The sequence below is a fragment of the Eleginops maclovinus genome, chromosome 18 (assembly GCF_036324505.1).
Source record: "Eleginops maclovinus isolate JMC-PN-2008 ecotype Puerto Natales chromosome 18, JC_Emac_rtc_rv5, whole genome shotgun sequence".
NCBI lineage: Eukaryota > Metazoa > Chordata > Actinopteri > Perciformes > Eleginopidae > Eleginops > Eleginops maclovinus.
The window spans coordinates 44,970-72,224 of NC_086366.1; the positions used below are offsets into that span (position 1 = coordinate 44,970).

The following is a 27,255-nucleotide window of genomic DNA, read 5'->3' on the forward strand; positions in this document are numbered from 1 at the left end:
CTCCACAAACTATGTTATAATAATAACTGAATTAATCTGCCTCTCTCCACAAGCAGTTTGTCTATAATGATATTACTTGTGACAGAGTTTTAGACAGCCACATAACGTGCAGGATGAGTGATGGAGGAAGATCTCAACCACGATCGGTCATGCTACACTTCAATACTGATATTCTACAAAATGTTCCTGGACCACATCAGTTACCCAGTGAGGACGTTTGTTCCCAAGCCAATATACTGCAGACGGTGCTGGAAGTTTGGTCACAGCTCGCTGGTCTGCAGACACTCTTTGGGGATTTGTGGCAAGTGTGGGGATGAGTTGTGCAGCGGTAGAAACTGTGAGAGTGTAGTCAGTGCGGGAGGAATCATGATGCATGGAGATGATTGTCCAAAGAGACAAAGTGAGATTAAAATAATAAAGAATAGGGCCAAGAAAACAATACATGAAGAGAAAGAACCAAAGAAAGCGAAGAGTCTTGGAAACAGGGGAGTGTACAGCAGGTAGGAGTGAAGAGGATCATTGTTTGTGTAAGGACAAGACTAAGTTCTTGGTGTTTCTGGCCATGGTGAATAACTGTGCTGCTGAGGCAGAAAGAAAGTCAGAGAATTTAAATCATTGTCCAGCAGTGGCTCAGTCAGTAGGGGCTTGGACTGGGAATCGTAGGGTTGCCGGTTCAAGTCCCCAAACAGACTTGAAATATGGAAAGTGGACTGCTACTTGGAGAGGTCCCAGTTCCCCTCCTAGGCCCTGCCGTGGTGCCCTTGAGCAAGGCACCGGACACCTCCAATCCCCCCTCCCCATTGCTTCCTGGGCGCTGCACGATAGCTGCCCACTGCTCCTAGTACTAGGATGGGTTAAATGCAGAGGACCAATCACTGTGTGTGCTCTGCTGTGTGCAAGCATGTGACAATAAAGAGGGTTTCATCCTCCGATTCTATCTATCTAAGAACGTTAGTGGAGAGGAAGTGCAGGGGCTGTTGAGAGAGGCATTCATGCCTTCTTGAACAATGATATTAGTACTCATTTGAGATAAAAGTATAACACCTAGTGAAGTTATAGTAGTATTTTAAGTTATTTTTTTATTTTTATGGTTCGTTTTTGAAAAGGCAGTTTATAATGTATCCAGTAGTGGACAGCAATGCAACGTTTTGGTTGCCATCCGCCCCTAAAAAAAAACCAAAAGTAGTAGAAGAAGAAGTCTCTGCACCGCACGGTCCATGAAGTCAGCACTCAGCGCATGCGCACTATGTCAACAGCGGGTTTACGCGGGGGGGAATATTCAGTTTGCCTTAAATACTATAAATACCGTTTAATACGACAGTCTTTCGTGTTTATACATACAGTCTGTGGGTCTAACACCGGGACAGATCCGCTGAGTCTCCGGTGAAGCTCGGTGAAGCTCAGTGAGTCCTGAAAGAGTGTTAACTGTTGGCTGTCACGGTAATTTAGCTGTTAGCTGCTAACACAGACACTGCGGCCTGCGGTCAGGTGCTCACTGTTACCTGTATCTTTATAATACATACATTTAGCTCCACCTGTTAGAAGCAGAACTCAGGTAAGTGTGACGTAACAGTCATTTCTTACTCTTCTTCATGTTTCTTTATTCTATCTGTTGTTGAGTCCCAAACAGAGCTAACCAGAAGCTAACATTAGCTCCACTCACAAAATAACTCGTCTTGCTGTTTTAAATTAAGAGAGCATTTTAATCACCAGGTGCTCAGCAGCTGCTGCTGAACACCTGAAGCCCCAGGCTGTTCATCTGTAGTCCACCATGTTTTACAGATTTAACTCAGTCCATTAATGTGTTTATGGGCTATTAATGAGGGATGTTAATATGTTTGTGAGTTATCATGGGGACAACAGATAAAGGGAGTCAACCTATGCGCATGCTTGCTGTTAAAGAACGGGTTTAATATTTAATTAAGGAATATAACAGATGAATTATTACTAGTCTTTTTACCCGGGAACATAAATTAGAGTTCGAGTCTACACCTGTTGCTATTTCAATATATGAGGTATCTGGAGGCTCACGTCACGTTTACAGACTTGGTAGTTATAGTAGTTAGAACAGGGTTTAATAACGTCCTGTTGGATTAGCATTGAGTCTATCACACACCCCTGTTCCTCCTGCAGACTGCTGCTGACTGCCAGCCTCAGCAATAGAGGAGGAAGCAGAAGAAGAGGAAGAAGATGTCGCTGGTGTCAGAGCTAGAGTTGGGGGAGGATATCTCTCTCTCTCTGGACGACTGTCGCTGCCCCGTCTGTCTGGAAATCTTCATGGAGCCGGTTACCCTGCCCTGCGCACACACCTTCTGCAAGGTAACACACACGATAACATACACCTTCTGCAAGGTAACACACACCTTGTGCAAGGTAACACACATGATAACACACACCTTCTGTTTGCCAGGTCGTAAATATATCTCCGGAACTGCGCAACCCAAATTATACGAGGCAGTTAGGAACACATTTCGTGTATGCTTAAAGACGTGCATGCAGTCATTTTTACCACGGACATTTGGAGCTCCGACGTGTGCCCCATGTCTTTGATAAGTTTTACGTCACACTGGGTGGACAGAGAGTCAACATAGAATGATTTTTTGTAACATACTGGTATCGGTACTCTGTATCGGCCGATACCCACAGCACAAGTATCGGTATCAGGAGGGAAAAAATGTTATCGGAACATCTCTAAAGGTAACATACACATTCTGCAAGCTAACACACCACACCATCTGTAAGGTAACACACACAGATTAACACACACCATCTGTAAGGTAACACACACACCTTCCTGTTTCCTGTAATGACGGTTGCTCCCTGTGTTTCAGGAGCGTCTCCTGTAATGACGGTTGCTCCCTGTGTTTCAGGAGCGTCTCCTGTAATGACGGTTGCTCCCTGTGTTTCAGGAGCGTCTCCTGTAATGACGGTTGCTCCCTGTGTTTCAGGAGCGTCTCCTGTAATGACGGTTGCTCCCTGTGTTTCAGGAGCGTCTCCTGTAATGACAGTTGTTCCCTGTATTTCAGGAGCGTCTCCTGTAATGACGGTTGCTCCCTGTGTTTCAGGAGCGTCTCCTGTAATGACGGTTGCTCCCTGTGTTTCAGGAGCGTCTCCTGTAATGACAGTTGTTCCCTGTGTTTCAGGAGTGTTTCCGGGAGTCGGTGGATAAGGCTACTCTTTGCTGTCCGCTCTGCAGGAAGAGGGTTTCCTCCTGGGCTCGGCTGCACAGCAGGAAGAACTCCATGGTGGATCAGAACCTGTGGACCAGGATCCAGAAAAGCTTCCCTCTGCAGTGTAAGAGACGCCTCAACGGAGAGGAAGCTGAGGAAGAGCCAGGAGGTAGGTACACACACACACACACACACACACACACACACACACACACACACACACACACACACAGGGATGACAACTGAAAGTGTGTGTGTGTGTGTGTAGTCTCTGTGTTTTCTCCCAGAGTGAGTCTGCCTGGGGAGCTGAAGCAGGAATACGAGGATCAGGTCTCCAGAGTAAGTTTATTCTAACTCGTTTGTTTGGGCACACACACAATTATCTCCACTGTTGAGCATTTACTTCGACATTCTATCTTTTGCTCGTCTCAGTCCATTTCACATATTTCAATTCTCCTGCAGCACCTGACAATAGTCTGTCAACACAATCTATTTGTATGTCTTATCAAGCTGCATTGTGGGAGGAGCCTGGGACAGATGTTCATTTCCATATCTAGACTGTAGCTGAACACACGCACTGTTTCAGGTGACGGAGGAGAAGCTGTTGGTGGCGTGTTGACATGTTGTGTGTTTCAGTTGACGGAGGAGAAGCGAATGCTGGAGGAGGAGGAGAGCAGGGCGAGTGAGGAGTTGATCAGAAGGCTCCTGCAGGAGGAGCAGCAGCAGCTGCAAGAGGAGAGGAAAAGGAGGGAGGAGGATGAGAGGCTGGCTCTGCTGCTCAGCTCTCAGCTGGTCAGTGTCATACATCATATGATTTATAGCTGTGTATTTTATTCAATATTTCATGTAACCTCCTCATGTCTCCTCCTGCAGAACCCTGCTCCTGCCGAAGTCACTGCAGCCAAGAAGAAGAAGAAGAAGGAGGTCAGCGGGGGACAGATGGAGAGGTGAGGGGAGGTCTGTCTTTACCTGTAGCTATGTTTACATTACCTGCGCCCGTCTTTACATGTAGCAGCCATGTTAACCTGTAGCAGCCGTGTTTACCTGTAGCCTTGTTTAAATGTAGCAGCCGTGTTTACCTGTAGCCTTGTTTACCTGTAGCCTTGTTTACCTGTAGCGGCCGTGTATACCTGTAGCCTTGTTTACCTGTAGCGGCCGGGTTTACCTGTAGCCTTGTTTACCTGTAGCGGCCGTGTATACCTGTAACCTTGTTTAGCTGTAGCGGCCGTGTTTACCTGTAGCCTTGTTTACTTGTAGTGGCCGTGTCTACCTGTAGCCTTGTTTACCTGTAGCGGCCGGGTTTACCAGTAGTAGCCTTGTTTACCTGTAGCGGCCGGGTTTACCTGTAGCCTTGTTTACCTGTAGCGGCCATGTATACCTGTAGCCTTGTTTACCTGTAGCAGCCGTGTTTACCTGTAGCCTTGTTTACCTGTAGCAGCCGTGTTTACCTGTAGCCTTGTTTACCTGTAGCAGCCGGGTTTACCTGTAGCCTTGTTTACCTGTAGTAGCCGTGTTTACCTGTAGCGGCCGTGTATACCTGTAGCCTTGTTTACCTGTAGCGGCCGGCTTTACCTGTAGCCTTGTTTACCTGTAGCGGCCGGGTTTACCAGTAGTAGCCTTGTTTACCTGTAGCGGCCGGGTTTACCTGTAGCCTTGTTTACCTGTAGTGGCCGTGTTTACCTGTAGCCTTGTTTACCTGTAGCGGCCGGGTTTACCTGTAGCCTTGTTTACCTTTAGTGGCCGTGTCTACCTGTAGCCTTGTTTACCTGTAGCGGCCGGGTTTACCTGTAGCCTTGTTTACCTTTAGTGGCCGTGTCTACCTGTAGCCTTGTTTACCTGTAGCGGCCGGGTTTACCAGTAGTAGCCTTGTTTACCTGTAGCGGCCGGGTTTACCAGTAGTAGCCTTGTTTACCTGTAGTGGCCGGGTTTACCTGTAGCCTTGTTTACCTGTAGTAGCGTTGTTTACCTGTAGCGGCCGTGTATACCTGTAGCGGCCGTGTATACCTGTAGCGCCCGGGTCTACCTGTAGTGGCCGTGTCTACCTGTAGCGGCCTTGTTTACCTGTAGCGGCCTTGTTTACCTGTAGCGGCCGGGTTTACCTGTAGCCTTGTTTACCTGTAGCGGCCGTGTATACCTGTAGCCTTGTTTACCTGTAGCGGCCGTGTTTACCTGTAGCCTTGTTTACCTGTAGCGGCCGGGTTTACCTGTAGCCTTGTTTACCTGTAGCGGCCATGTTTACCTGTAGCCTTGTTTACCTGTAGCGGCCGTGTTTACCTGTAGCCTTGTTTACCTGTAGCCTTGTTTCCCTGTAGCAGCCGTGTCTACCTGTAGTAGCCTTGTTTACTTTTAGCAGACGTGTTTAACTGTAGCCTTGTTTACCTGGAGCAGCCGTGTTTACCTGTAGCGGCCAGGTATACCTGTAGCCTTGTTTACCTGTAGCGGCCGGGTTTACCTGTAGCCTTGTTTACCTGTAGCGGCCGGGTTTACCAGTAGTAGCCTTGTTTACCTGTAGCGGCCGGGTTTACCTGTAGCCTTGTTTACCTGTAGCCTTGTTTCCCTGTAGCAGCCGTGTCTACCTGTAGTAGCCTTGTTTACTTTTAGCAGACGTGTTTAACTGTAGCCTTGTTTACCTGTAGCAGCCGTGTCTACCTGTAGTAGCCTTGTTTACTTTTAGCAGCCGTGTTTAACTGTAGCCTTGTTTACCTGTAGCAGCCGTGTTTACCTGTAGCGGCCAGGTATACCTGCAGCCTTGTTTACCTGTAGCGGCCGGGTTTACCTGTAGCCTTGTTTACCTGTAGCGGCCGGGTTTACCAGTAGTAGCCTTGTTTACCTGTAGCGGCCGGGTTTACCTGTAGCCTTGTTTACCTGTAGCCTTGTTTACCTTTAGTGGCCGTCTCTACCTGTAGCCTTGTTTACCTGTAGCGGCCAGGTTTACCAGTAGTAGCCTTGTTTACCTGTAGCGGCCGGGTTTACCCGTAGCCTTGTTTACCTGTAGCCTTGTTTACCTGTAGCGGCCGTGTATACCTGTAGCGGCTGGGTTTACCTGTAGCCGTGTTTACCCGTAGCCTTGTTTACCTGTAGTAGCCGTGTTTACCTGTAGCCTTGTTTACCTGTAGCGGCCGTGTATACCTGTAGCGGCTGGGTTTACCTGTAGCCGTGTTTACCTGTAGCCTTGTTTACCTGTAGCGGCCGTGTATACCTGTAGCGGCCGTGTATACCTGTAGCGGCTGGGTTTACCTGTAGCCTTGTTTACCTGTAGTGGCCGTGTATACCTGTAGCCTTGCTTACCTTTAGCGGCCGTGTTTACCTGTAGCCTTGTTTACCTGTAGTAGCCGTGTTTACCTGTAGCCTTGTTTACCTGTAGCGGCCGTGTATACCTGTAGCGGCTGGGTTTACCTGTAGCCTTGTTTACCTGTAGTGGCCGTGTATACCTGTAGCCTTGTTTACCTGTAGCCTTGCTTACCTTTAGCGGCCGTGTCTACCTGTAGCCTTGTTTACCTGTAGCAGCCGTGTTTACCTGTAGCAGCTGTGTTTACCTGTAGCCTTGTTTACCTGTAGCCTTGTTTACCTGTAGCAGCCGTGTATACCTGTAGCCTTGTTTACCTGTAGCGGCCGTGTTTACCTGTAGCCTTGTTTCCCTGTAGCGGCCGTGTTTACATGTAGCAGCCGTGTCTACCTGTAGCGGCCTTGTTTACCTTTAGCAGCCGTGTTTATCTGTAGCCTTGTTTACCTTTAGCAGCCATGTTTATCTGCAGTAGCCGTGTTTACCTGTAGCCTTGTTTCCCTGTAGCGGCCGTGTTTACATGTAGCAGCCGTGTCTACCTGTAGCGGCCTTGTTTACCTTTAGCAGCCGTGTTTACCTGTAGCCTTGTTTACCTTTAGCAGCCATGTTTATCTGCAGTAGCCGTGTTTACCTGTAGCCTTGTTTCCCTGTAGCGGCCGTGTTTACATGTAGCAGCCGTGTCTACCTGTAGCGGCCTTGTTTACCTTTAGCAGCCGTGTTTATCTGTAGTAGCCTTGTTTACCTTTAGCAGCCATGTTTATCTGCAGTAGCCTTGTTTACCTGTAGCAGCCGTGTTTACCTGTAGCAGCCTTGTTTACCTGTAGCCTTGTTTACCTGTAGCAGCCGTGTTTACCTGTAGCCTTGTTAACCTGTAGCAGCCTTGTTTACCTGTAGCCTTGTTTGCCTGTAGCAGCCGTGTTTACCTGTAGCCTTGTTTACCTCTAGCAGCCGTGTTTACCTGTAGCCTTGTTTACCTCTAGCAGCCGTGTTTACCTGTAGCCTTGTTTACCTGTAGCAGCCGTGTTTACCTGTAGCCTTGTTTACCTTTAGCAGCTGTGTTTACCTGTAGCCTTGTTTACCTGTAGTAGCCTTGTTTACCTGTAGCGGCCGGGTTTACCTGTAGCCTTGTTTACCTGTCGCGGCCGTGTGTACCTGTAGCCTTATGTACCTGTAGCGGCCGTGTTTACATGTAGCGGCCGTGTTTACATGTAGCGGCCGTGTTTACCTGTAGCGGCCGTGTATACCTGTAGCGGCCGTGTATACCTGTAGCGGCCATGTTTACATGTAGCGGCCGTGTATACATGTAGCGGCCGTGTTTACCTGCAGCCATGTTTACATGTAGCGGCCGTGTTTACCTGTAGCGGCCGTGTATACCTGTAGCGGCCGTGTATACCTGTAGCGGCCATGTTTACATGTAGCGGCCGTGTTTACATGTAGCGGCCGTGTTTACATGTAGCGGCCGTGTTTACCTGCAGCCATGTTTACATGTAGCAGCCGTGTTTGCCTGTAGCCTTGTTTACCTGTAGCAGCCGTGTTTACCTGTAGCCTTGTTTACCTGTAGCAGCCGTGTTTACCTGTAGCCTTGTTTACCTGTAGCAGCCGTGTTTACCTGTAGCCTTGTTTACCTTTAGCAGCCGTGTTTACCTGTAGCCTTGTTTACCTGTAGTAGCCTTGTTTACCTGTAGCGGCCGGGTTTACCTGTAGCCTTGTTTACCTGTAGCGGCCGTGTGTACCTGTAGCCTTGTGTACCTGTAGCGGCCGTGTTTACATGTAGCGGCCGTGTTTACATGTAGCGGCCGTGTTTACCTGTAGCCTTGTGTACCTGTAGCGGCCGTGTTTACATGTAGCGGCCGTGTTTACATGTAGTGGCCGTGTTTACCTGCAGCCATGTTTACATGTAGCAGCCGTGTTTACCTGTAGCGGCCGTGTATACCTGTAGCGGCCGTGTATACCTGTAGCGACCGTGTTTACCTGTAGCCTTGTTTACCTGTAGCAGCCGTGTTTACCTGTAGCCTTGTTTACCTCTAGCAGCCGTGTTTACCTGTAGCCTTGTTTACCTGTAGCAGCCGTGTTTACCTGTAGCCTTGTTTACCTTTAGCAGCCGTGTTTACCTGTAGCCTTGTTTACCTGTAGCGGCCGTGTTTACCTGTAGCCTTGTTTCCCTGTAGCGGCCGTGTTTACATGTAGCGGCCGGGTTTACCTGTAGCCTTGTTTACCTGTCGCGGCCGTGTGTACCTGTAGCCTTGTGTACCTGTAGCGGCCGTTTGTACCTGTAGCCTTGTGTACCTGTAGCGGCCGTGTTTACCTGTAGCCTTGTTTACATGTAGCGGCCGTGTATACCTGTAGCGGCCGTGTATACCTGTAGCGGCCATGTTTACATGTAGCGGCCATGTTTACATGTAGCGGCCGTGTTTACATGTAGTGGCCGTGTTTACCTGCAGCCATGTTTACATGTAGCAGCCGTGTTTGCCTGTAGCCTTGTTTACCTGTAGCAGCCGTGTTTACCTGTAGCCTTGTTTACCTGTAGCAGCCGTGTTTACCTGTAGCCTTGTTTACCTGTAGCAGCCGTGTTTACCTGTAGCCTTGTTTACCTCTAGCAGCCGTGTTTACCTGTAGCCTTGTTTACCTGTAGCAGCCGTGTTTACCTGTAGCCTTGTTTACCTGTAGCGGCCGTGTGTACCTGTAGCGGCCGTGTTTACATGTAGCGGCCATGTTTACATGTAGCCTTGTTTACCTGTAGTAGCCTTGTTTACCTGTAGCAGCCGTGTTTACCTGTAGCCTTGTTTACCTGTAGCGGCCGGGTTTACCTGTAGCCTTGTTTACCTGTAGCGGCCGTGTGTACCTGTAGCCTTGTGTACCTGTAGCGGCCGTGTTTACATGTAGCGGCCGTGTTTACATGTAGCGGCCGTGTTTACCTGTAGCCTTGTGTACCTGTAGCGGCCGTGTTTACATGTAGCGGCCGTGTTTACATGTACAGGCCGTGTTTACCTGCAGCCATGTTTACATGTAGCGGCCGTGTTTACCTGTAGCGGCCGTGTATACCTGTAGCGGCCGTGTATGCCTGTAGCGGCCGTGTATGCCTGTAGCGGCCGTGTATGCCTGTAGCGGCCGTGTATGCCTGTAGCGGCCGTGTTTACATGTAGCGGCCGTGTTTACATGTAGCGGCCGTGTTTACATGTAGCGGCCGTGTTTACATGTAGCGGCCGTGTTTACCTGTAGCGGCCGTGTTTACCTGTAGCCTTGTTTACCTGTAGCGGCCGTGTATAACTGTAGCCTTGTTTACCTGTAGCGGCCAGGTTAACCTGTAGCCTTGTTTACCTGTAGCGGCCGTGTATACCTGTAGCTAGGGCTGGGCGATATATCGATATATTTTTAAATAAGATATGGAATTAGACCATATGGCATATATTGATATAGTTCAAAATTGCGCTGTAATACTTGCTTCAGGCAAGCCGTTGATCGGAACTCTCTGCACTGCTTCACGCGCCCCGGCTCCGCCCCTCCTCTTTCATGCACAGAGGGGGGAGGGGGAGGGACACTCCGGCACTCTTCAACAAACATGGAGAAGGCAACAACGTCTGCAGAGCGTACGGTGGAGAGCCCCTTGGTTGGTAAAAGAAAAAGCAGTAGCTCAATCATTTGGAGATGGTTTGGATACAAATTGTCAGACGAGCAACAAAACCAAGCTATATGTAGGGAGTGCCATAAGCACATTGCAGCCAGTGGTGGAAGCACTACGAATCTTTTTCATCACTTAAAAACGTGGCACAAAGTGCAATATGAAGAGTGTGTGAAACTGCGCGCTGCAGAAGCCACAGGCACAAGCCGTCCCCAACCCGACAAAGCTCCAGCCCCAAAACAAAGCTCACTGCAAGCTTCATTTCCCCGCTGTGTGCCGTATGAGAAGAAAAGCGACAAGTGGCGTGCAATAACAAAGGCGGTGTCCTTTCACATTGCCAAAGACATGGTCCCTGTTGCAACAGTGGAACAGGTCGGGGTCAAAGAGCTAATTAAAAAGCTGGACCCGAGATACGAGCTTCCCAGTCGAAACTATTTTGCACGAGAAGCACTGGCGCAAATGTATAGTGAAGTCAGACAGAACGTTGCAGGCCGGCTCGCTAACGTCACCCATTTTGCGTTGACCAGAGATATGTGGTCAAGCAGGACGTGTGAGCCTTATATGAGCGGGACAGTTCACTTCATGCAAGACTCGAAGATGAAAACACCTTGTCTCCAAACAAGGCTAATTTTATTTATTTAAATGTGCACCTTACGGAGCTTTGTTATACAGTGTTTATGTTTACATTTTATAGTGAGTTTTCAATGAAACTACTCGTATTTGGCTTTGACTTTGACTGAGCATTTCATTTCACAGCTCTCACTTTGCGGAAAAAATATCGGGATATATATCGTATATCGATATTCAACCTAAATGTATCGGGATATGACTTTTGGTCCATATCGCCCAGCCCTACCTGTAGTAGCCTTGTTTACCTGTAGTAGCCTTGTTTACCTGTAGCGGCCTTGTTTACTTGTAGCAGCCGTGTTTACCTGTAGCAGCCGTGTTTACCTGTAGCAGCCGTGTTTACCTGTAGTAGCCTTGTTTACCTGTAGCGGCCTTGTTTACTTGTAGCAGCCGTGTTTACCTGTAGCAGCCGTGTTTACCTGTAGCAGCCGTGTTTACCTGTAGCAGCCGTGTTTACCTGTAGCGGCCTTGTTTACCTGTAGCGGCCTTGTTTACTTGTAGCAGCCGTGTTTACTTGTAGCCTTGTTTACCTGTAGCCTTGTTTACCTGTAGCAGCCGTGTTTACCTGTAGCAGCCGTGTTTACCTGTAGCAGCCTTGTTTACCTGTAGCGGCCTTGTTTACTTGTAGCAGCCGTGTTTACTTGTAGCAGCCGTGTTTACCTGTAGCCTTGTTTACCTGTAGCCTTGTTTACCTGTAGCAGCCGTGTTTACCTGTAGCCTTGTTTACCTGTAGCCTTGTTTACCTGTAGCAGCCGTGTTTACCTGTAGCAGCCGTGTTTACCTGTAGCCTTGTTTACCTGTAGCCTTGTTTACCTGTAGCAGCCGTGTTTACCTGTAGCAGCCGTGTTTACCTGTAGCCTTGTTTACCTGTAGCCTTGTTTACCTGTAGCAGCCATGTTTACCTGTAGCAGCCGTGTTTACCTGTAGCCTTGTTTACCTGTAGCCTTGTTTACCTGTAGCAGCCTTGTTTACCTGTAGCAGCCGTGTTTACCTGTAGCCTTGTTTACCTGTAGCCTTGTTTACCTGTAGCAGCCATGTTTACCTGTAGCAGCCGTGTTTACCTGTAGCCTTGTTTACCTGTAGCCTTGTTTACCTGCAGTAGCCTTGTTTACCTGTAGCAGCCTTGTTTACCTGTAGCGGCCGGGTTAACCTGTAGCCTTGTTTACCTTTAGCAGCCGTGTTTACCTGTAGCCTTTTTTACCTGTAGCAGCCTTGTTTACCTGTAGCCTTGTTTACCTGTAGTGGCCTTGTTTACCTGTAGCAGCCGTGGAGATGATGATGAAGATGATGTTGTGTCTGTTTCAGGTTCTTGTGTCCTCTCCCTGCTAACAGCAGATCATCAGACGGCAGCTTCATGTCCAACAAGGTAAATCAATCTGTGCATTCATCTGACATATCAATAATCATAATAATGATGAAGAAGAAGAAGAAGACATACTTTATTAATCCCTTACAGGGAAATTGCTTTCTCTACTCTATTGTGTTGACACACATTAAACACACAGAGGAAATACATGCACACACAACCACATGCAGAGGAGAGGTGGCAGAGCAGAGAGGCAGCCAGGTACCCGGCACCAAGGGAGCAGATAGAGGTTAGGTGCCTTGCTCAAGGGCACCTCGGCAGTGGCCTAGGAGGAGAACTGGCACCTCTCCAGCTACCAGCTCACTCCATATATATATTTTTTTTTGGTCCGGTCGGGACGTGAACCGGCGACCCTTCGGTCCCAAGACCAAGTCCCTACTTACTGAGCCACTGCCCCCCCTAAGCCATAATAATAATAATAATAATAATTTAAAAAACTGTGTGCTGTTTTCATAGTTGCATCACTTTAAAGCATTATTTCCAACTGCAAGCTGTATAAACTTGAATGCGCATTGTGATGCATTGCTGAGTATGTGTAATGAGGGACGGCGTGGCTTTAAGACTTCAACACCTCAATCAAGGTGTGCACAATTATTAGGAAGCTTCTTTTCCTCAGATAAAATGGAACAAACAGAGATTTAACTGACTCTGAAAAGTCAGACATTGTAAAAAAGTATCTCAGAGGGATGCAGCACTCTTGACATTACTAAGATATTCGGTCATGTTCACAGAACCATCAAACTTTTAGTTGCAAAGAAACATGTCCTGAAAAAAGACGCAAATTCGGTGCCAAAGATCTGAGAAGAATCGAACATGAAGCTACCAGGAAGCCATTATGTCTATAGAGCTGTCATATTCCAGAACTGCAACCTACCTGGAGGGCCAAGTACAATGTGTTCAGAGCTCAGAGACTGGGCCAAGTTAAGGACGGCTGAAACCGGACCACCACTGAACAATACACATGAGGTGAAACATCAAGACTGGGCCGAGACATTTCTGAAGAAAGATTTCTCTAAGGCTTTATGGACTGATGAGAGGAGGGTGACCTTGTACCGTGGATGGACCAGATGGATGGGGTGATCAGTAACGGGCACAGAGCTCCACTTCGACTCAGACGACAGCCAGGTGGAGGTGGGTGTCAGGTTCTGGTATGAGCTGGCATTATTAAAGATGAGCTAGTTGAACCTTTTCGGGTTGAAGATGGACCCAAAATCACCTACTACCAGTTTTAAGAACACGTTTTCTTCCATCCAAGGTACAGGAAGAAGTCTGCATCTTTCAAGAAGAGCAGGATCCTATGAAGGACAATGCTCCATCGCATGCATCAAAGTGCTCCTCTGCGTGGCTAGCCAGTGGCCCCCTTCCTCACCTGACCTAAACCCTATTGAGAATGTTTGGGCCCTTCGTAAGCGGAACATTTACGCTGAAGGGAGACAGTACACCTCTCTGAACAGAGTCTGGCAGGCTGTGGTTGCTGCTGCACATATGGTCAACGGATCACGACACTGACAGACTCCATGAAGGGAAGGCTTGGGTCATTGGAGAGAAAGGATGTTGGTCAATGGTCTGTCAGAAATGTTTATTTGTACATTTTGAGTTGTTTGTTTACTAGTCTCGTTAAACGATGAAGTGAAATTGGAACATTTTGGTATTCCTTTACTTAATAATATTTGCCTAATGGTTGTGCATACAAAACTTTACTTTTACTTTCGTAAATATTCAGGTTTGACGTTAATTAACATTTTGGATTGACCGAGGGCACTGTTACATAAAATGAATCCTCAAAAATCTAACTCGCCTACTGATTGTTCACAAAGTGTATGTATACCATATCATATGCGACGATCTCGTGACTTTAGTGATGTGACGACCTCCTGACCACAGCGATGCGACAACCTCATGACTTTAGAGATGCGACGACCTCTTGACTTTAGAGATGCGACGACCTCCTGACAACAGTGATGCGACAACCTCTTGACTTTAGTGATGCGACGACTTCTTGACTTTAGAGATGCGACGACCTCTTGACAACAGCGATGCGACAACCTCTTGACTTTAGAGATGCGACAACCTCTTGACTTTAGAGATGCGACGACCTCCTGACAACAGTGATGCGACGACCTCCTGACAACAGTGATGCGACAACCTCGTGACTTTAGTGATGCGACAACCTCGTGACTTTAATGATGCGACAACCTCGTGACTTTAATGATGCGACAACCTCGTGACTTTAGTGATGCGACAACCTCGTGACTTTAGTGATGCGACAACCTTGTGACTTAAGAGATGCGACGCCCTCCTGACAACAGCGATGCGACAACCTCGTGACTTTAGAGATGTGACGACCTTGTGACTTAAGAGATGCGACGCCCTCCTGACAACAGCGATGCGACAACCTCTTTGACTTTATTGATCCGACGACCTCTTGACTTTAGAGATGTGACGACCTCCTGACAACAGTGATGCGACAACCTCGTGACTTTAGTGATGCGACAACCTCGTGACTTTAATGATGCGACAACCTCGTGACTTTAGTGATGCGACAACCTCGTGACTTTAAAGATGCGACGACCTCCTGACAACAGTGATGCGACGACCTCTTGACTTTAGCGATGCGACAACCTCTTGACTTTATTGATCCGACGACCTCTTGACTTTAGCGATGCGACGACCTTGTGACATTAGTGATGCGACGACCTCTTGACTTTAGAGATGCGACAACCTCCTGACAACAGTGATGCGACAACCTGTTGACTTTAGCGATGCGACGACCTCCTGACTTTAAAAATGCGACAACCTCCTGACAACAGTGATGCGACAACCTCGTGACTTCAGTGATGCAACGACCTTGTAACGACCTCCTGACTTTAGTGATGCGACAACCTCTTGACAACAGTGATGCACGACCTGGTGACTTAAGTGATGCGACGACCTTGTAACGACCTCCTGACTTTAGTGATGCGACAACCTCTTGACAACAGCGATGCGACTACCTCGTGGCTTTAAGTGATGCGACAACCTCTTGACTTTAGTGATGCGACAACCCTGACTTTAGCGATGCGACAACCTCTTGACTTTATTGATCCGACGACCTCTTGACTTAGAGATGCGACGAACCTCCTGACTTTAGTGATGCGACGACCTCGTGACTTAAGTGATGCGACAACCTCTTGACTTTAGTGATGCGACAACCTCTTGACTTTAGCGATGCGACAACCTCTTGACTTTATTGATCCGACGACCTCTTGACTTTAGAGATGCGACGACCTATTGACAACAGTGATGCGACAACCTCTTGACAACAGTGATGCGACGACCTCTTGACTTTAGAGATGCGACGACCTCCTGACAACAGTGATGCGACAACCTCTTGACTTTAGTGATGCGAAGTCCTCGTGACTTTAGTGATGCGACGACCTTGTGGCTTTAGTGATGCGACGACCTTGTGGCTTTAGTGATGCGACGATGTAGCGGGGTTCTACTTCATACCTCCACAAACACAGGCATAGTCGGAGAAGTAGTGACGTTATTTTATTTTGCCGGTCTCCCAAAGTGAAAAACAACTATTTACAACAAAAAATGAAAATAGTGGAAAAAGACTGGAAACATAAATAGTTTACCCTGTAACAAGTATTCACAACAAATGGAGTTCCTCATTAACTCTGACATATCATAACGCTTAAACCAACTCTCACTGGGCTTTACAGGTGCTACCTGCTCTGTAGCTTCCCCAGACTGAACCCCGTCCCAGGCCAAACCAGCCCCTTTTAACTGTATAGCCCCTCCCACTGGGCTTAACTTTCTCATACCACCAATAGTTTCATCTCGCAAGCGCGCGAGAATTCACTACTTAACCGGGAGAAATGGTGCGCCCCGTCTTGCCAGCCACTCTTGCCGGAAGAGGAGACGGTGGTGCATATGCCTCCCACACTTGAAGAAATGTCCGTCTAAAATCAGGTTTGTGTAAATGTATGCTTAAATGCAACGAGAACGGCCAAGTGTGCACCCATGGTCGCGCTACTAACACAGAGGAGAAAACTGTTATAATAGTGAGGTTTGTCAACCAAGCATGCAAGAACGGAAGGGAACAGGGAATGTGTGTGAATGTGAACGTGTATGTGTATGTGTGTGTGTATGCGCTGCAGCATGTGACAGAGCCGGTCAGTGACAGAGCCGCTCCGTCACATTATCCCCCTCCTCCCCTAGGTTGGCGATGTGCGGCAACCTGGAAAGGTAATCTGCCACAACATTGGTCTTGCCCGATCGGTGTCGGATGGTGAACTTGAAAGGCTGTAGTGAGAGGTACCATCGGGTAAGGCGGCTGTTGTGGTCCTTCATGGAGTTGATCCAGGTGAGAGCTCTGTGGTCAGTTTCCAGATCAAACTCCCGCCCAAGCAAGTAGTACTGCAGGCTTTCCAGTGCCCACTTTATGGCCAGGCCCTCTTGTTCCACCGTAGAATACCTGGTCTCGCGTGGCTGCAGCTTGCGGCTTAGGTACAGGATTGGATGTTCCTCTCCAGGGTCCCCTTGGGCCAGGACTGCTCCAAGGCCGACTGTGGAGGCGTCCACCTGTACCAGAAATGGTTGGTTGAAGTCCGGACTCTTTAGGACAGGGGAAGAACACAGGTAGGCTTTTAAGGTGCAGAAGGCTGCTTCACAGTCGTCTGACCAGGTTACTGGGTTCCTCTGTTCCTTACAGGTCAGGGCTGTTAGTGGGGCTGCAATGGTTGCAAACTGGGGCACAAACCGTCTGTACCAGCCAGCCAATCCCAGGAAGGACCTTACCTCCTTCTTGGTGCGAGGTCGAGGGCAGTTTTGGATAGCTTCCACCTTATCCACTTGCGGCCGCACCTCTCCTCTTCCGAGTTGGTATCCCAGGTACCGTGTCTCCTGCCGTGCCCACTCACACTTGGAAGGGTTGAGTGTCAACCCAGCCTTCTGAATCCTTCCCAGGACCAGTGATAGGTGCTGGGTATGCTCCGCCCATGTGTTGCTGAAGATCACCACATCATCCAGATAAGCTGCGCTGCAGTTGTCACAACCCTGGAGGACTCTGTTCATCAGTCTCTGGAAGGTGGCTGGGGCTCCATGCAGTCCAAATGGCATCACTGTAAACTGGAAAAGTCCAGCTGGTGTTCTGAACGCTGTGTATGGCCGGCACGACTCCTCCAGCGGCACCTGCCAGTATCCCTTACACAGATCGAGGGTGGTGATGTACTTGGCAGCTCCGATCTTCTCCAGCAAATCATCAATTCTTGGCATGGGGTAGGCGTCAAACTCCGAGATGGCATTGAGCTTCCTGAAATCAATACATATCCGGAGAGACCCATCCTTTTTGAAGACAATGACCACTGGACTGCACCACTCTGAGTTGGAATGCTCAATCACCCCAAGCCTCAACATCTCCGCCACCTCTTTCTCCAGTTCACAAGTATTCACAACAAATGGAGTTCCTCATTAACTCTGACATATCATAACGCTTAAACCAACTCTCACTGGGCTTTACAGGTGCTACCTGCTCTGTAGCTTCCCCAGACTGAACCCCGTCCCAGGCCAAACCAGCCCCTTTTAACTGTATAGCCCCTCCCACTGGGCTTAACTTTCTCATACCACCAATAGTTTCATCTCGCAAGCGCGCGAGAATTCACTACTTAACCGGGAGAAATGGTGCGCCCCGTCTTGCCAGCCACTCTTGCCGGAAGAGGAGACGGTGGTGCATATGCCTCCCACACTTGAAGAAATGTCCGTCTAAAATCAGGTTTGTGTAAATGTATGCTTAAATGCAACGAGAACGGCCAAGTGTGCACCCATGGTCGCGCTACTAACACAGAGGAGAAAACAGTTATAATAGTGAGGTTTGTCAACCAAGCATGCAAGAACGGAAGGGAACAGGGAATGTGTGTGAATGTGAACGTGTATGTGTATGTGTGTGTGTATGCGCTGCAGCATGTGACAGAGCCGGTCAGTGACAGAGCCGCTCCGTCACAGACGACCTCCTGACTTTAGAAATGCAACGACCTTGTAACAATCTCGTGACTTTAGTGATGCGACGACCTCCTGACAACAGCGATGCGACGACCTCCTGACAACAGTGATGCGACAACCTGTTGACATTAGTGATGCGACGACCTCCTGACAACAGTGATGCGACAACCTCTTGACTTTATTGATCCGACGACCTCCTGACTTTAGAAATGCGACGACCTTGTAACGACCTCCTGACTTTAGAGATATGACGACCTTGTAACAATCTCGTGACTTTAGTGATGCGACGACCTCCTGACAACAGCGATGCGACAACCTGTTGACATTAGTGATGCGACGACCTCCTGACAACAGTGATGCGACGACCTGTTGACATTAGTGATGCGACGACCTCCTGACAACAGTGATGCGACGACCTGTTGACATTAGTGATGCGACGACCTCCTGACAACAGCGATGCGACGACCTGTTGACATTAGTGATGCGACGACCTGTTGACATTAGTGATGCGACGACCTCCTGACAACAGTGATGCGACAACCTGTTGACATTAGTGATGCGACGACCTCCTGACAACAGCGATGCGACGACCTCCTGACAACAGTGATGCGACAACCTGTTGACATTAGTGATGCGACGACCTCCTGACAACAGTGATGCGACAACCTCTTGACTTTATTGATCCGACGACCTCCTGACTTTAGAAATGCAACGACCTTGTAACAATCTCGTGACTTTAGTGATGCGTCGACCTCCTGACAACAGCGATGCGACGACCTCCTGACAACAGTGATGCGACAACCTGTTGACATTAGTGATGCGACGACCTCCTGACAACAGCGATGCGACGACCTCCTGACAACAGTGATGCGACAACCTCTTGACTTTATTGATCCGACGACCTCCTGACTTTAGAAATGCGACGACCTTGTAACGACCTCCTGACTTTAGAGATATGACGACCTTGTAACAATCTCGTGACTTAAGTGATGCGACGACCTCTTGACTACAGTGATGCGACAAGCTCGTGACTTTAGAGATGCGACGACCTCTTGACAACAGTGATGCAACAACCTCTTGACATTAGAGATGCGACGACCTTGTGACTTTAGTGATGCGACAACCTCGTGACTTTAGAGATGTGACGACTTGGTGGCTTTAGAGATGCGACAACCTCGTGACTTTAGTGATGCGACAACCTCCTGACTTTAGAGATGTGACGACTTGGTGGCTCTAGAGATGCGACGACCTCAGGACTTTAGTGATGCGACGACCTCGTGACTTTAGAGATGCGACAACCTCCTGACTTTAGAGATGTGACAACCTCCTGACTTTAGAGATGCGACAACCTCCTGACTTTAGAAATGTGAGGACCTGGTGGTTTTAGAGATGCGACAACCTCCTGACTTTAGAGATGTGACAACCTCCTGACTTTAGAGATGCGACAACCTCCTGACTTTATAAATGTGAGGACCTCGTGACTTTAGTGATGCGACGACCTTGTGGCTTTAGTGATGCGACAACCTTGTGGTTTTAGTGATGCGACAACCTCCTGACTTTAGAAATGCAACGACCTTGTAACAATCTCGTGACTTTAGTGATGCGACGACCTCCTGACAACAGCGATGCGACGACCTCCTGACAACAGTGATGCGACAACCTGTTGACATTAGTGATGCGACGACCTCCTGACAACAGTGATGCGACAACCTCTTGACTTTATTGATCCGACGACCTCCTGACTTTAGAAATGCGACGACCTTGTAACGACCTCCTGACTTTAGAGATATGACGACCTTGTAACAATCTCGTGACTTAAGTGATGCGACGACCTCTTGACTAGTGATGCGACAACCTCTTGACTTTATTGATCCGACGACCTCCTGACTTTAGAAATGCGACGACCTTGTAACGACCTCCTGACTTTAGAGATATGACGACCTTGTAACAATCTCGTGACTTTAGAGATGCGACAACCTCCTGACTTTATAAATGTGAGGACCTCGTGACTTTAGTGATGCGACAAGCTCGTGACTTTAGAGATCCGACGACCTCTTGACTTTATTGATCCGACGACCTCTTGACTTTATTGATCCGACGACCTCTTGACTTAAGTGATGCGACGACCTCTTGACATTAGAGATGCGACGACCTTGTGACTTTAGAGATGTGACGACTTGGTGACTTTAGTGATGCGACAACCTCGTGACTTTAGAGATGTGACGACTTGGTGGCTTTAGAGATGCGACAACCTCGTGACTTTAGTGATGCGACAACCTCCTGACTTTAGAGATGCGACGACCTCGTGACTTTAGTGATGCGACAACCTCCTGACTTTAGAGATGTGACGACTTGGTGGCTCTAGAGATGCGACGACCTCAGGACTTTAGTGATGCGACGACCTCGTGACTTTAGAGATGCGACAACCTCCTGACTTTAGAGATGTGACAACCTCCTGACTTTAGAGATGCGACAACCTCCTGACTTTAGAAATGTGAGGACCTGGTGGTTTTAGAGATGCGACAACCTGGTGGTTTTAGAGATGCGACGACCTCGTGACTTTAGTGATGCGACGACCTCGTGACTTTAGAGATGCGACAACCTCGTGACTTTAGAGATGTGACGACTTGGTGACTTTAGAGATGCGACAACCTCGTGGCTTTAGTGATGCGACAACCTCCTGACTTTAGAGATGTGACGACTTGGTGGCTTTAGAGATGCGACAACCTCGTGACTTTAGTGATGCGACAACCTCCTGACTTTAGAAATGTGAGGACCTCGTGACTTAAGTGATGCGACAACCTCCTGACTTTAGTGATGCAACAACTTCCTGACTTTAGAGATGTGACGACCTCGTGACTTATGAGATGCGACGACCTTGTAACGACCTCGTGACTTTAGTGATGCGACGACCTCCTGACTTTAGTGATGCGACGACCTCCTGACTTTAGTGATGCGACGACCTCCTGACTTTAGTGATGCGACGACCTTGTGACTTAAGTGATGCGACGACCTTGTAACGACCTCGTGACTTTAGTGATGCGACGACCTCCTGACTTTAGTGATGCGACGACCTCCTGACTTTAGTGATGCGACGACCTCCTGACTTTAGTGATGCGACAACATCTTGACAACAGTGATGCGACGGTGTCGTGACTTTAGTGATGCGATGACCTTGTGACTTAAGTGATGCGACGACCTTGTAACGACCTCGTGACTTTAGTGATGCGACGACCTCCTGACTTTAGTGATGCGACGACCTCCTGACTTTAGTGATGCGACGACCTCCTGACTTTAGTGATGCGACAACATCTTGACAACAGTGATGCGACGGTGTCGTGACTTTAGTGATGCGACGACCTTGTGACTTAAGTGATGCGACGACCTTGTAACGACCTCGTGACTTTAGAGATGCGACGACCTCCTGACTTTAGTGATGCGACGACCTCCTGACTTTAGTGATGCGACGACCTCCTGACTTTAGTGATGCGACAACATCTTGACAACAGTGATGCGACGGTGTCGTGACTTTAGTGATGCGATGACCTTGTGACTATAGTGATGCGACGACCTCCTGACTTTAGAAATTTGACGACCTGGTGACTTTAGTGATGCAACAACCTCCTGATTTTAGTGATGCGACGGTGTCGTGACTTTAGTGATGCAACAACCTCCTGACTTTAGTGATGCGATGACCTTGTGACTATAGTGATGCGACGGTGTCGTGACTTTAGTGATGCAACAACCTCCTGACTTTAGTGATGCGATGACCTTGTGACTATAGTGATGCGACGGTGTCGTGACTTTAGAAATTTGACGACCTGGTGACTTTAGTGATGCAACAACCTCCTGATTTTAGTGATGCGACGACCTCGTGACTTTAGAAATTTGACGACCTGGTGACTTTAGTGATGCAACAACCTCCTGATTTTAGTGATGCGACGACCTCCTGACTTTAGAAATTTGACGACCTGGTGACTTTAGTGATGCAACAACCTCCTGATTTTAGTGATGCGACGGTGTCGTGACTTTAGTGATGCGATGACCTTGTGACTATAGTGATGCGATGACCTTGTGACTATAGTGATGCGACGACCTCCTGACTTTAGAAATTTGACGACCTGGTGACTTTAGTGATGCAACAACCTCCTGACTTTAGAGATGCGACGACCTTGTAACTTTAGTGATGTGACAACCTCGTGACTTTAGAAATGCGACGACCTCGTGACTTTAGAAATGCGACGACCTTGTGACTTTAGTGATGCGATGACCTTGTGACTATAGTGATGCGACGACCTCCTGACTTTAGAAATTTGACGACCTGGTGACTTTAGTGATGCAACAACCTCCTGATTTTAGTGATGCGACGACCTCGTGACTTTAGTGATGCAACAACCTCCTGATTTTAGTGATGCGACGGTGTCGTGACTTTAGTGATGCGATGACCTTGTGACTATAGTGATGCGATGACCTTGTGACTATAGTGATGCGACGACCTCCTGACTTTAGAAATTTGACGACCTGGTGACTTTAGTGATGCAACAACCTCCTGACTTTAGAGATGCGACGACCTTGTAACTTTAGTGATGTGACAACCTCGTGACTTTAGAAATGCGACGACCTCGTGACTTTAGAAATGCGACGACCTTGTGACTTTAGTGATGCGATGACCTTGTGACTATAGTGATGCGACGACCTCCTGACTTTAGAAATTTGACGACCTGGTGACTTTAGTGATGCAACAACCTCCTGATTTTAGTGATGCGACGACCTCGTGACTTTAGTGATGCAACAACCTCCTGATTTTAGTGATGCGACGGTGTCGTGACTTTAGTGATGCGATGACCTTGTGACTATAGTGATGCGATGACCTTGTGACTATAGTGATGCGACGACCTCCTGACTTTAGAAATTTGACGACCTGGTGACTTTAGTGATGCAACAACCTCCTGATTTTAGTGATGCGACGACCTCCTGACTTTAGAAATTTGACGACCTCGTGACTTTAGTGATGCAACAACCTCCTGATTTTAGTGATGCGACGGTGTCGTGACTATAGTGATGCGACGACCTCCTGACTTTAGAAATTTGACGACCTGGTGACTTTAGTGATGCAACAACCTCCTGACTTTAGAAATGCGACGACCTCGTGACTTTAGTGATGCGACGACCTTGTGACTTTAGTGATGCGACAACCTCGGGACTTTGTTGATGTGATGACATCACTGAATTCTAATGAACCTCGTCTTCTTGTCTTCCTTCTGTAGGAGAACTTCCTCCTCTGTGATGCAGCGTTGGAGGAGGAGGCTTTCCTGAGCTCCTCAGTGGAGGATCAGTGCGAGAGTCGCCTCCAAGCAGATGCTGGACCTTCATTGTCTAAGAGGAAGATAGTTGAAAGGTCGGAGGACGAGGAGCTGACCGCCTCAAAGAGAGGCTGTCCTTCCCCTTTCTCCCACATTGTGGACCTCACTGGGAAGGAGAGCAGACGGCAGCAGGAGGAGGAAGACCGGAGGCTGGCTGTGCTGCTGCAGAAAGAGCTGGACCAGGAGGAGAGGCAGAGAGCCAGTGACCGACGCAAAGGGTCCTCAGACCCCTATCTGCTTCGGCAGAACAGGGGCAGCACCGAGACCCAAAACATGGGCCCCGCCAAAAGCCGCAGCAGCAAGACATCTAGCAGGGGGACTGCCGAGACCCGCATCAACAAGACCTCTAGCAGGGGCAGCGCCGAGACCCCCGGCACAAAGACCTCCTCCTCTAGGCGCAGTAAGCAGGCCACACTGACAGAGATGTTCAGCCTGAGCAGCTAAAGAGGGGTCCAGGGATACCTCCTCCCTTGGAGCTAAAACATTTTGTTTTGAAGTTTCTACTTTTTGAAAACCAGTTTTAAATATGTTTTTTGGCATGTGTGTCACTGCGGTACTGAGACTCATCAGGGGAGTAGACCTGGTTTCTCTGAAACCTGCAGATCTGCTGTCTTTCTCTGTTTATATATAAGTGAGAATCTGTGCAGATTCAACACCTGAACTCTGAAACCTGTATGGACTTTTGAAATGTTCTCTGACATGTACTAACACTAATGTAGAGCATGTAGACTGATGAACGAATAAATCATGTTGAGCTGCAGATCTGGTCTCAGGTGTGGTTCTCATCAACCGCTGAATTAATAATAAATGATATGTTGGAAGTTTACTCCGGAGGGGAATACCTGTTATGTAACGAGAGGAGGTAAAAACCCTGTTAACAGTGTGGACCATTTCTTTAAATAAAATCACCCCACTCATTTTCACTGGCACACTGTAAAGCACCTCCGCACTCCTCTCCTGCCACACCCTCACTTAGGTAGCCCACACCTCACTACCGAGACCAGTATCCTCTGGGATCGTTAGAAACAGCAGTCAAATTAACCTGGTTCTCCAGGTGTTGGTGAAGGTAAGACCCAAGTGGATGTATAGTAGTGCTGAAGGAGGGGAAATGTGCTGAGTCATGTTATTATTCAGGAAGGTGGTCGTCTGGGTCAGAAACACTTTAATTTGAATGGTCTGCACTTTCTGTCAGTTCTTTAGTTTGTCCACCAGGAAGTCTGTGGTTTGCCTCCCGGTCACATGACCTCTTCTGCAGTGAGTCAGTGAGTCATGGTGTGTGTGTTATTGAGTCATGTGTCTTTATTTAAAGAGGGACTTATATTTAGTCATGCAGAGCAGGAAGTCTTTATCTGATGATTATATAGAAGTATTTAACAACCGGCCTCATCAGTGTAATGTGAATATAATATATATCTGACCTTTAACTCAATATTTTTAAATCATGTTTTTGATGCTTCACAGATGATTTGCTTACCCTTCATAAATACTTCTGACCCTCAACAGGAGTTGCGCACACACACACACACACTCACACTCAATTTCTGGTTCTAACCGGCGACCCTTCAGTTCATGAGCCGAGTCTCTACAGACTGAGCTGCTGCCCCCACTGTTAGATAAGGTGTGTGTGTATAAAGCTTTTGAATCTGAGTCTTGTGAAACCATAATGTACTCTGTACTTCTGTGTATTTCAGTGATTCTTGAGAAGTGGGACAAAACATGTCCGTGACATAAATCACAGTTTTTTTGGCTAAAATATTCAATAAATATACTTAAAAATGAACCCAAACACTAAACAAGACAAGGGTAGCACAACAAATTATGTTTTGAAGTTGTCTAACATTTTGTTTTCATTTGAAATGATATGTGTGACCAGTGCCTAGAAAAACCCATGTCCGGAAGCAGGTCTCCACACTTTAATTCTTTAAAAAGTCCAAGTTATATAGAATTGAACTTAATATTATGTGCAAATAAAGTAGTATTTATTTCACTAACATTAAAGAAAATGAAATTTAAAATGTTTTAATGTACTTTCTGGTCAATTGAAAATGTGTCCGAAGTTTTCGTCAACACCGTCAGACGTTTTTAAATTGGGGGGAAAATCAGGAATAATTTAGGGCAGCTATAAGACAAAGGATCCCTTTCCCTCCTTCTTGGTCTTGCTGGCGCCACAAGAAAACTTGAGCTCTGGTAAGTTTTTTAAAATACTTTATATTTCATATCTTTTTACTAATGCGCACGTCACAACCATAGAGTATCAACTCCAAAGAGTCTAAAAGTCAAACATCTGTTTAAAAGTTTCTGCAATATAGCTTTGATTTATATAGATTGGAAGGACCATAACCAACATGTGAAAAACAAAATGGCTCCTGTGAGAATCATGCGTGATATAAGAAGAAATGTGTTATTTTGTCAACACCATCAGACGTCAACACCGTCAGAATTTGTGTCTGACGGTGTTGACACTTTCTCTGATGGTGATGACAAAAGCCATTTTAGTGTCCAATTTAAGCATTTCAATGTAATTTATACCAATACCCTATGCATGTTTACCATTATTGCAGTTTCATGTATCCCATTCAAACTAGTTGTGATGTACCGTAGCCTACTGTTACCGCCAACCTGATATTATGAAGTGTTCCATGCTTATCCATAACAAAGAACTGACTGTAGAATGGTATGCATTTCAGACTAGAATGGCTAGACAGAAGTTGTCAGTGGAGGAGTGAAGGAAAAGGAACAGAGATTACCAAAAGAGAAGGAGAGAAAAACTTAATAGCCAGCCTGAGTTGAAGGAGGAGTTCCTGACAAAGGAGAGGGAAAGATGGAGTAACAGGGTGAAGGAGGGCAAAATTCAAAAGATCGATGATTTGGATGAGAGAAAAAAGAGGCGTAGGAGAAAGTTTTGGAGACAGGCACAGATACAATCAAGGAAGCAAAGGAAAAGAGCAGAGGAAATCCAGCAAGTTTTAGGTTCTCCGCCACAGAGTCCCTTAGACAACAGCGCTGAGGAGCAAAGGAGCAACAGACAACTGCATGCTGGCTTGAGGGAGAGAGCTAAAACTAGAAAAAGACATTCCAGAGAGACTGCAGCATTGACAGACAAACTTGAGAAGTTGGCAAAAAAAGCTGACAAGCTAAGAAAGCGTCTTAAACGCAGAGAGCACACTCATAAGAATACACATGACTCGCCTCGGACACAGACCGAGAAGATGCTTGAAGGGAGTAGAATCAGAAATCCTTCAATTAAAAAGTCATTGCTCTTCCTGTCATAGCTCACAGTTTGCCGGGATTACCAGATTGTTGGACTTTTAGTTTGTTCGCGCCTTACTGCTACTCACTCTCGTAGTGAGGTTCCAAGTTTCTTCCTGCGCAACAGTGCATTTGAGTTTAGTCAGTAGTTCTTAGTTTAGCCCCGTATCTTTTGTGCTTTCCTGTTTACAACATTTCTCCTGTGTTTTGAATCCTGAGTCCCATTTGTGAACATCTCCTGTGTTTTGAATTCTGAGTTGCCTGTTTTTGCTCGTGTTTCCTCTGTTAACCCTGTACTGCCAGTACTATTAAAACTCCCATCAGTTATCTTTGTGTCGTCTGCCAATTCGTGACAACATGTTAATCATCTCTTACCTGATTAGTAAACTGTTCCTGAATACATTGTCCCTTTCTTAGCCGTTATTCAAGAAAATGATTCTAAATATCAAGTGTCTTCGAGAAAGTTCAGAAAGACATTTTGGATGAGATTTTTCCAGTTGGTGATGATTTTATCGTTCCTGCATTTTTAATTTCTCAACTCCATCAGTGCCCTGTCAACTCCATCAGTGCCCTGTCAACTCCATCAGTGCCCT

The 27,255-nt window shown here is 47.4% G+C and overlaps 1 protein-coding gene across 2 annotated transcripts; it reads left to right on the forward strand.

Moving 5' to 3' along the window:
- The first annotated feature begins 1,112 nt into the window (after positions 1-1,112).
- On the forward strand, positions 1,113-26,989 carry rnf168 (ring finger protein 168). Of its 2 annotated transcripts, XM_063906906.1 has the most exons (8): positions 1,149-1,555; positions 2,134-2,319; positions 3,144-3,339; positions 3,439-3,509; positions 3,807-3,962; positions 4,044-4,117; positions 12,005-12,065; positions 23,318-26,989. In XM_063906906.1, exons 2-8 carry the CDS (start codon positions 2,191-2,193, stop codon positions 23,855-23,857), a joined length of 1,227 nt encoding a protein of 408 aa, XP_063762976.1. In that variant the 5' UTR covers positions 1,149-1,555; positions 2,134-2,190; the 3' UTR covers positions 23,858-26,989. The 2 variants fall into 2 exon arrangements, with proteins under 2 accessions (XP_063762975.1, XP_063762976.1); XM_063906905.1 differs by having other exon boundaries at positions 1,113-1,555; positions 3,807-4,117.
- The last annotated feature ends 266 nt before the right edge of the window (positions 26,990-27,255 follow it).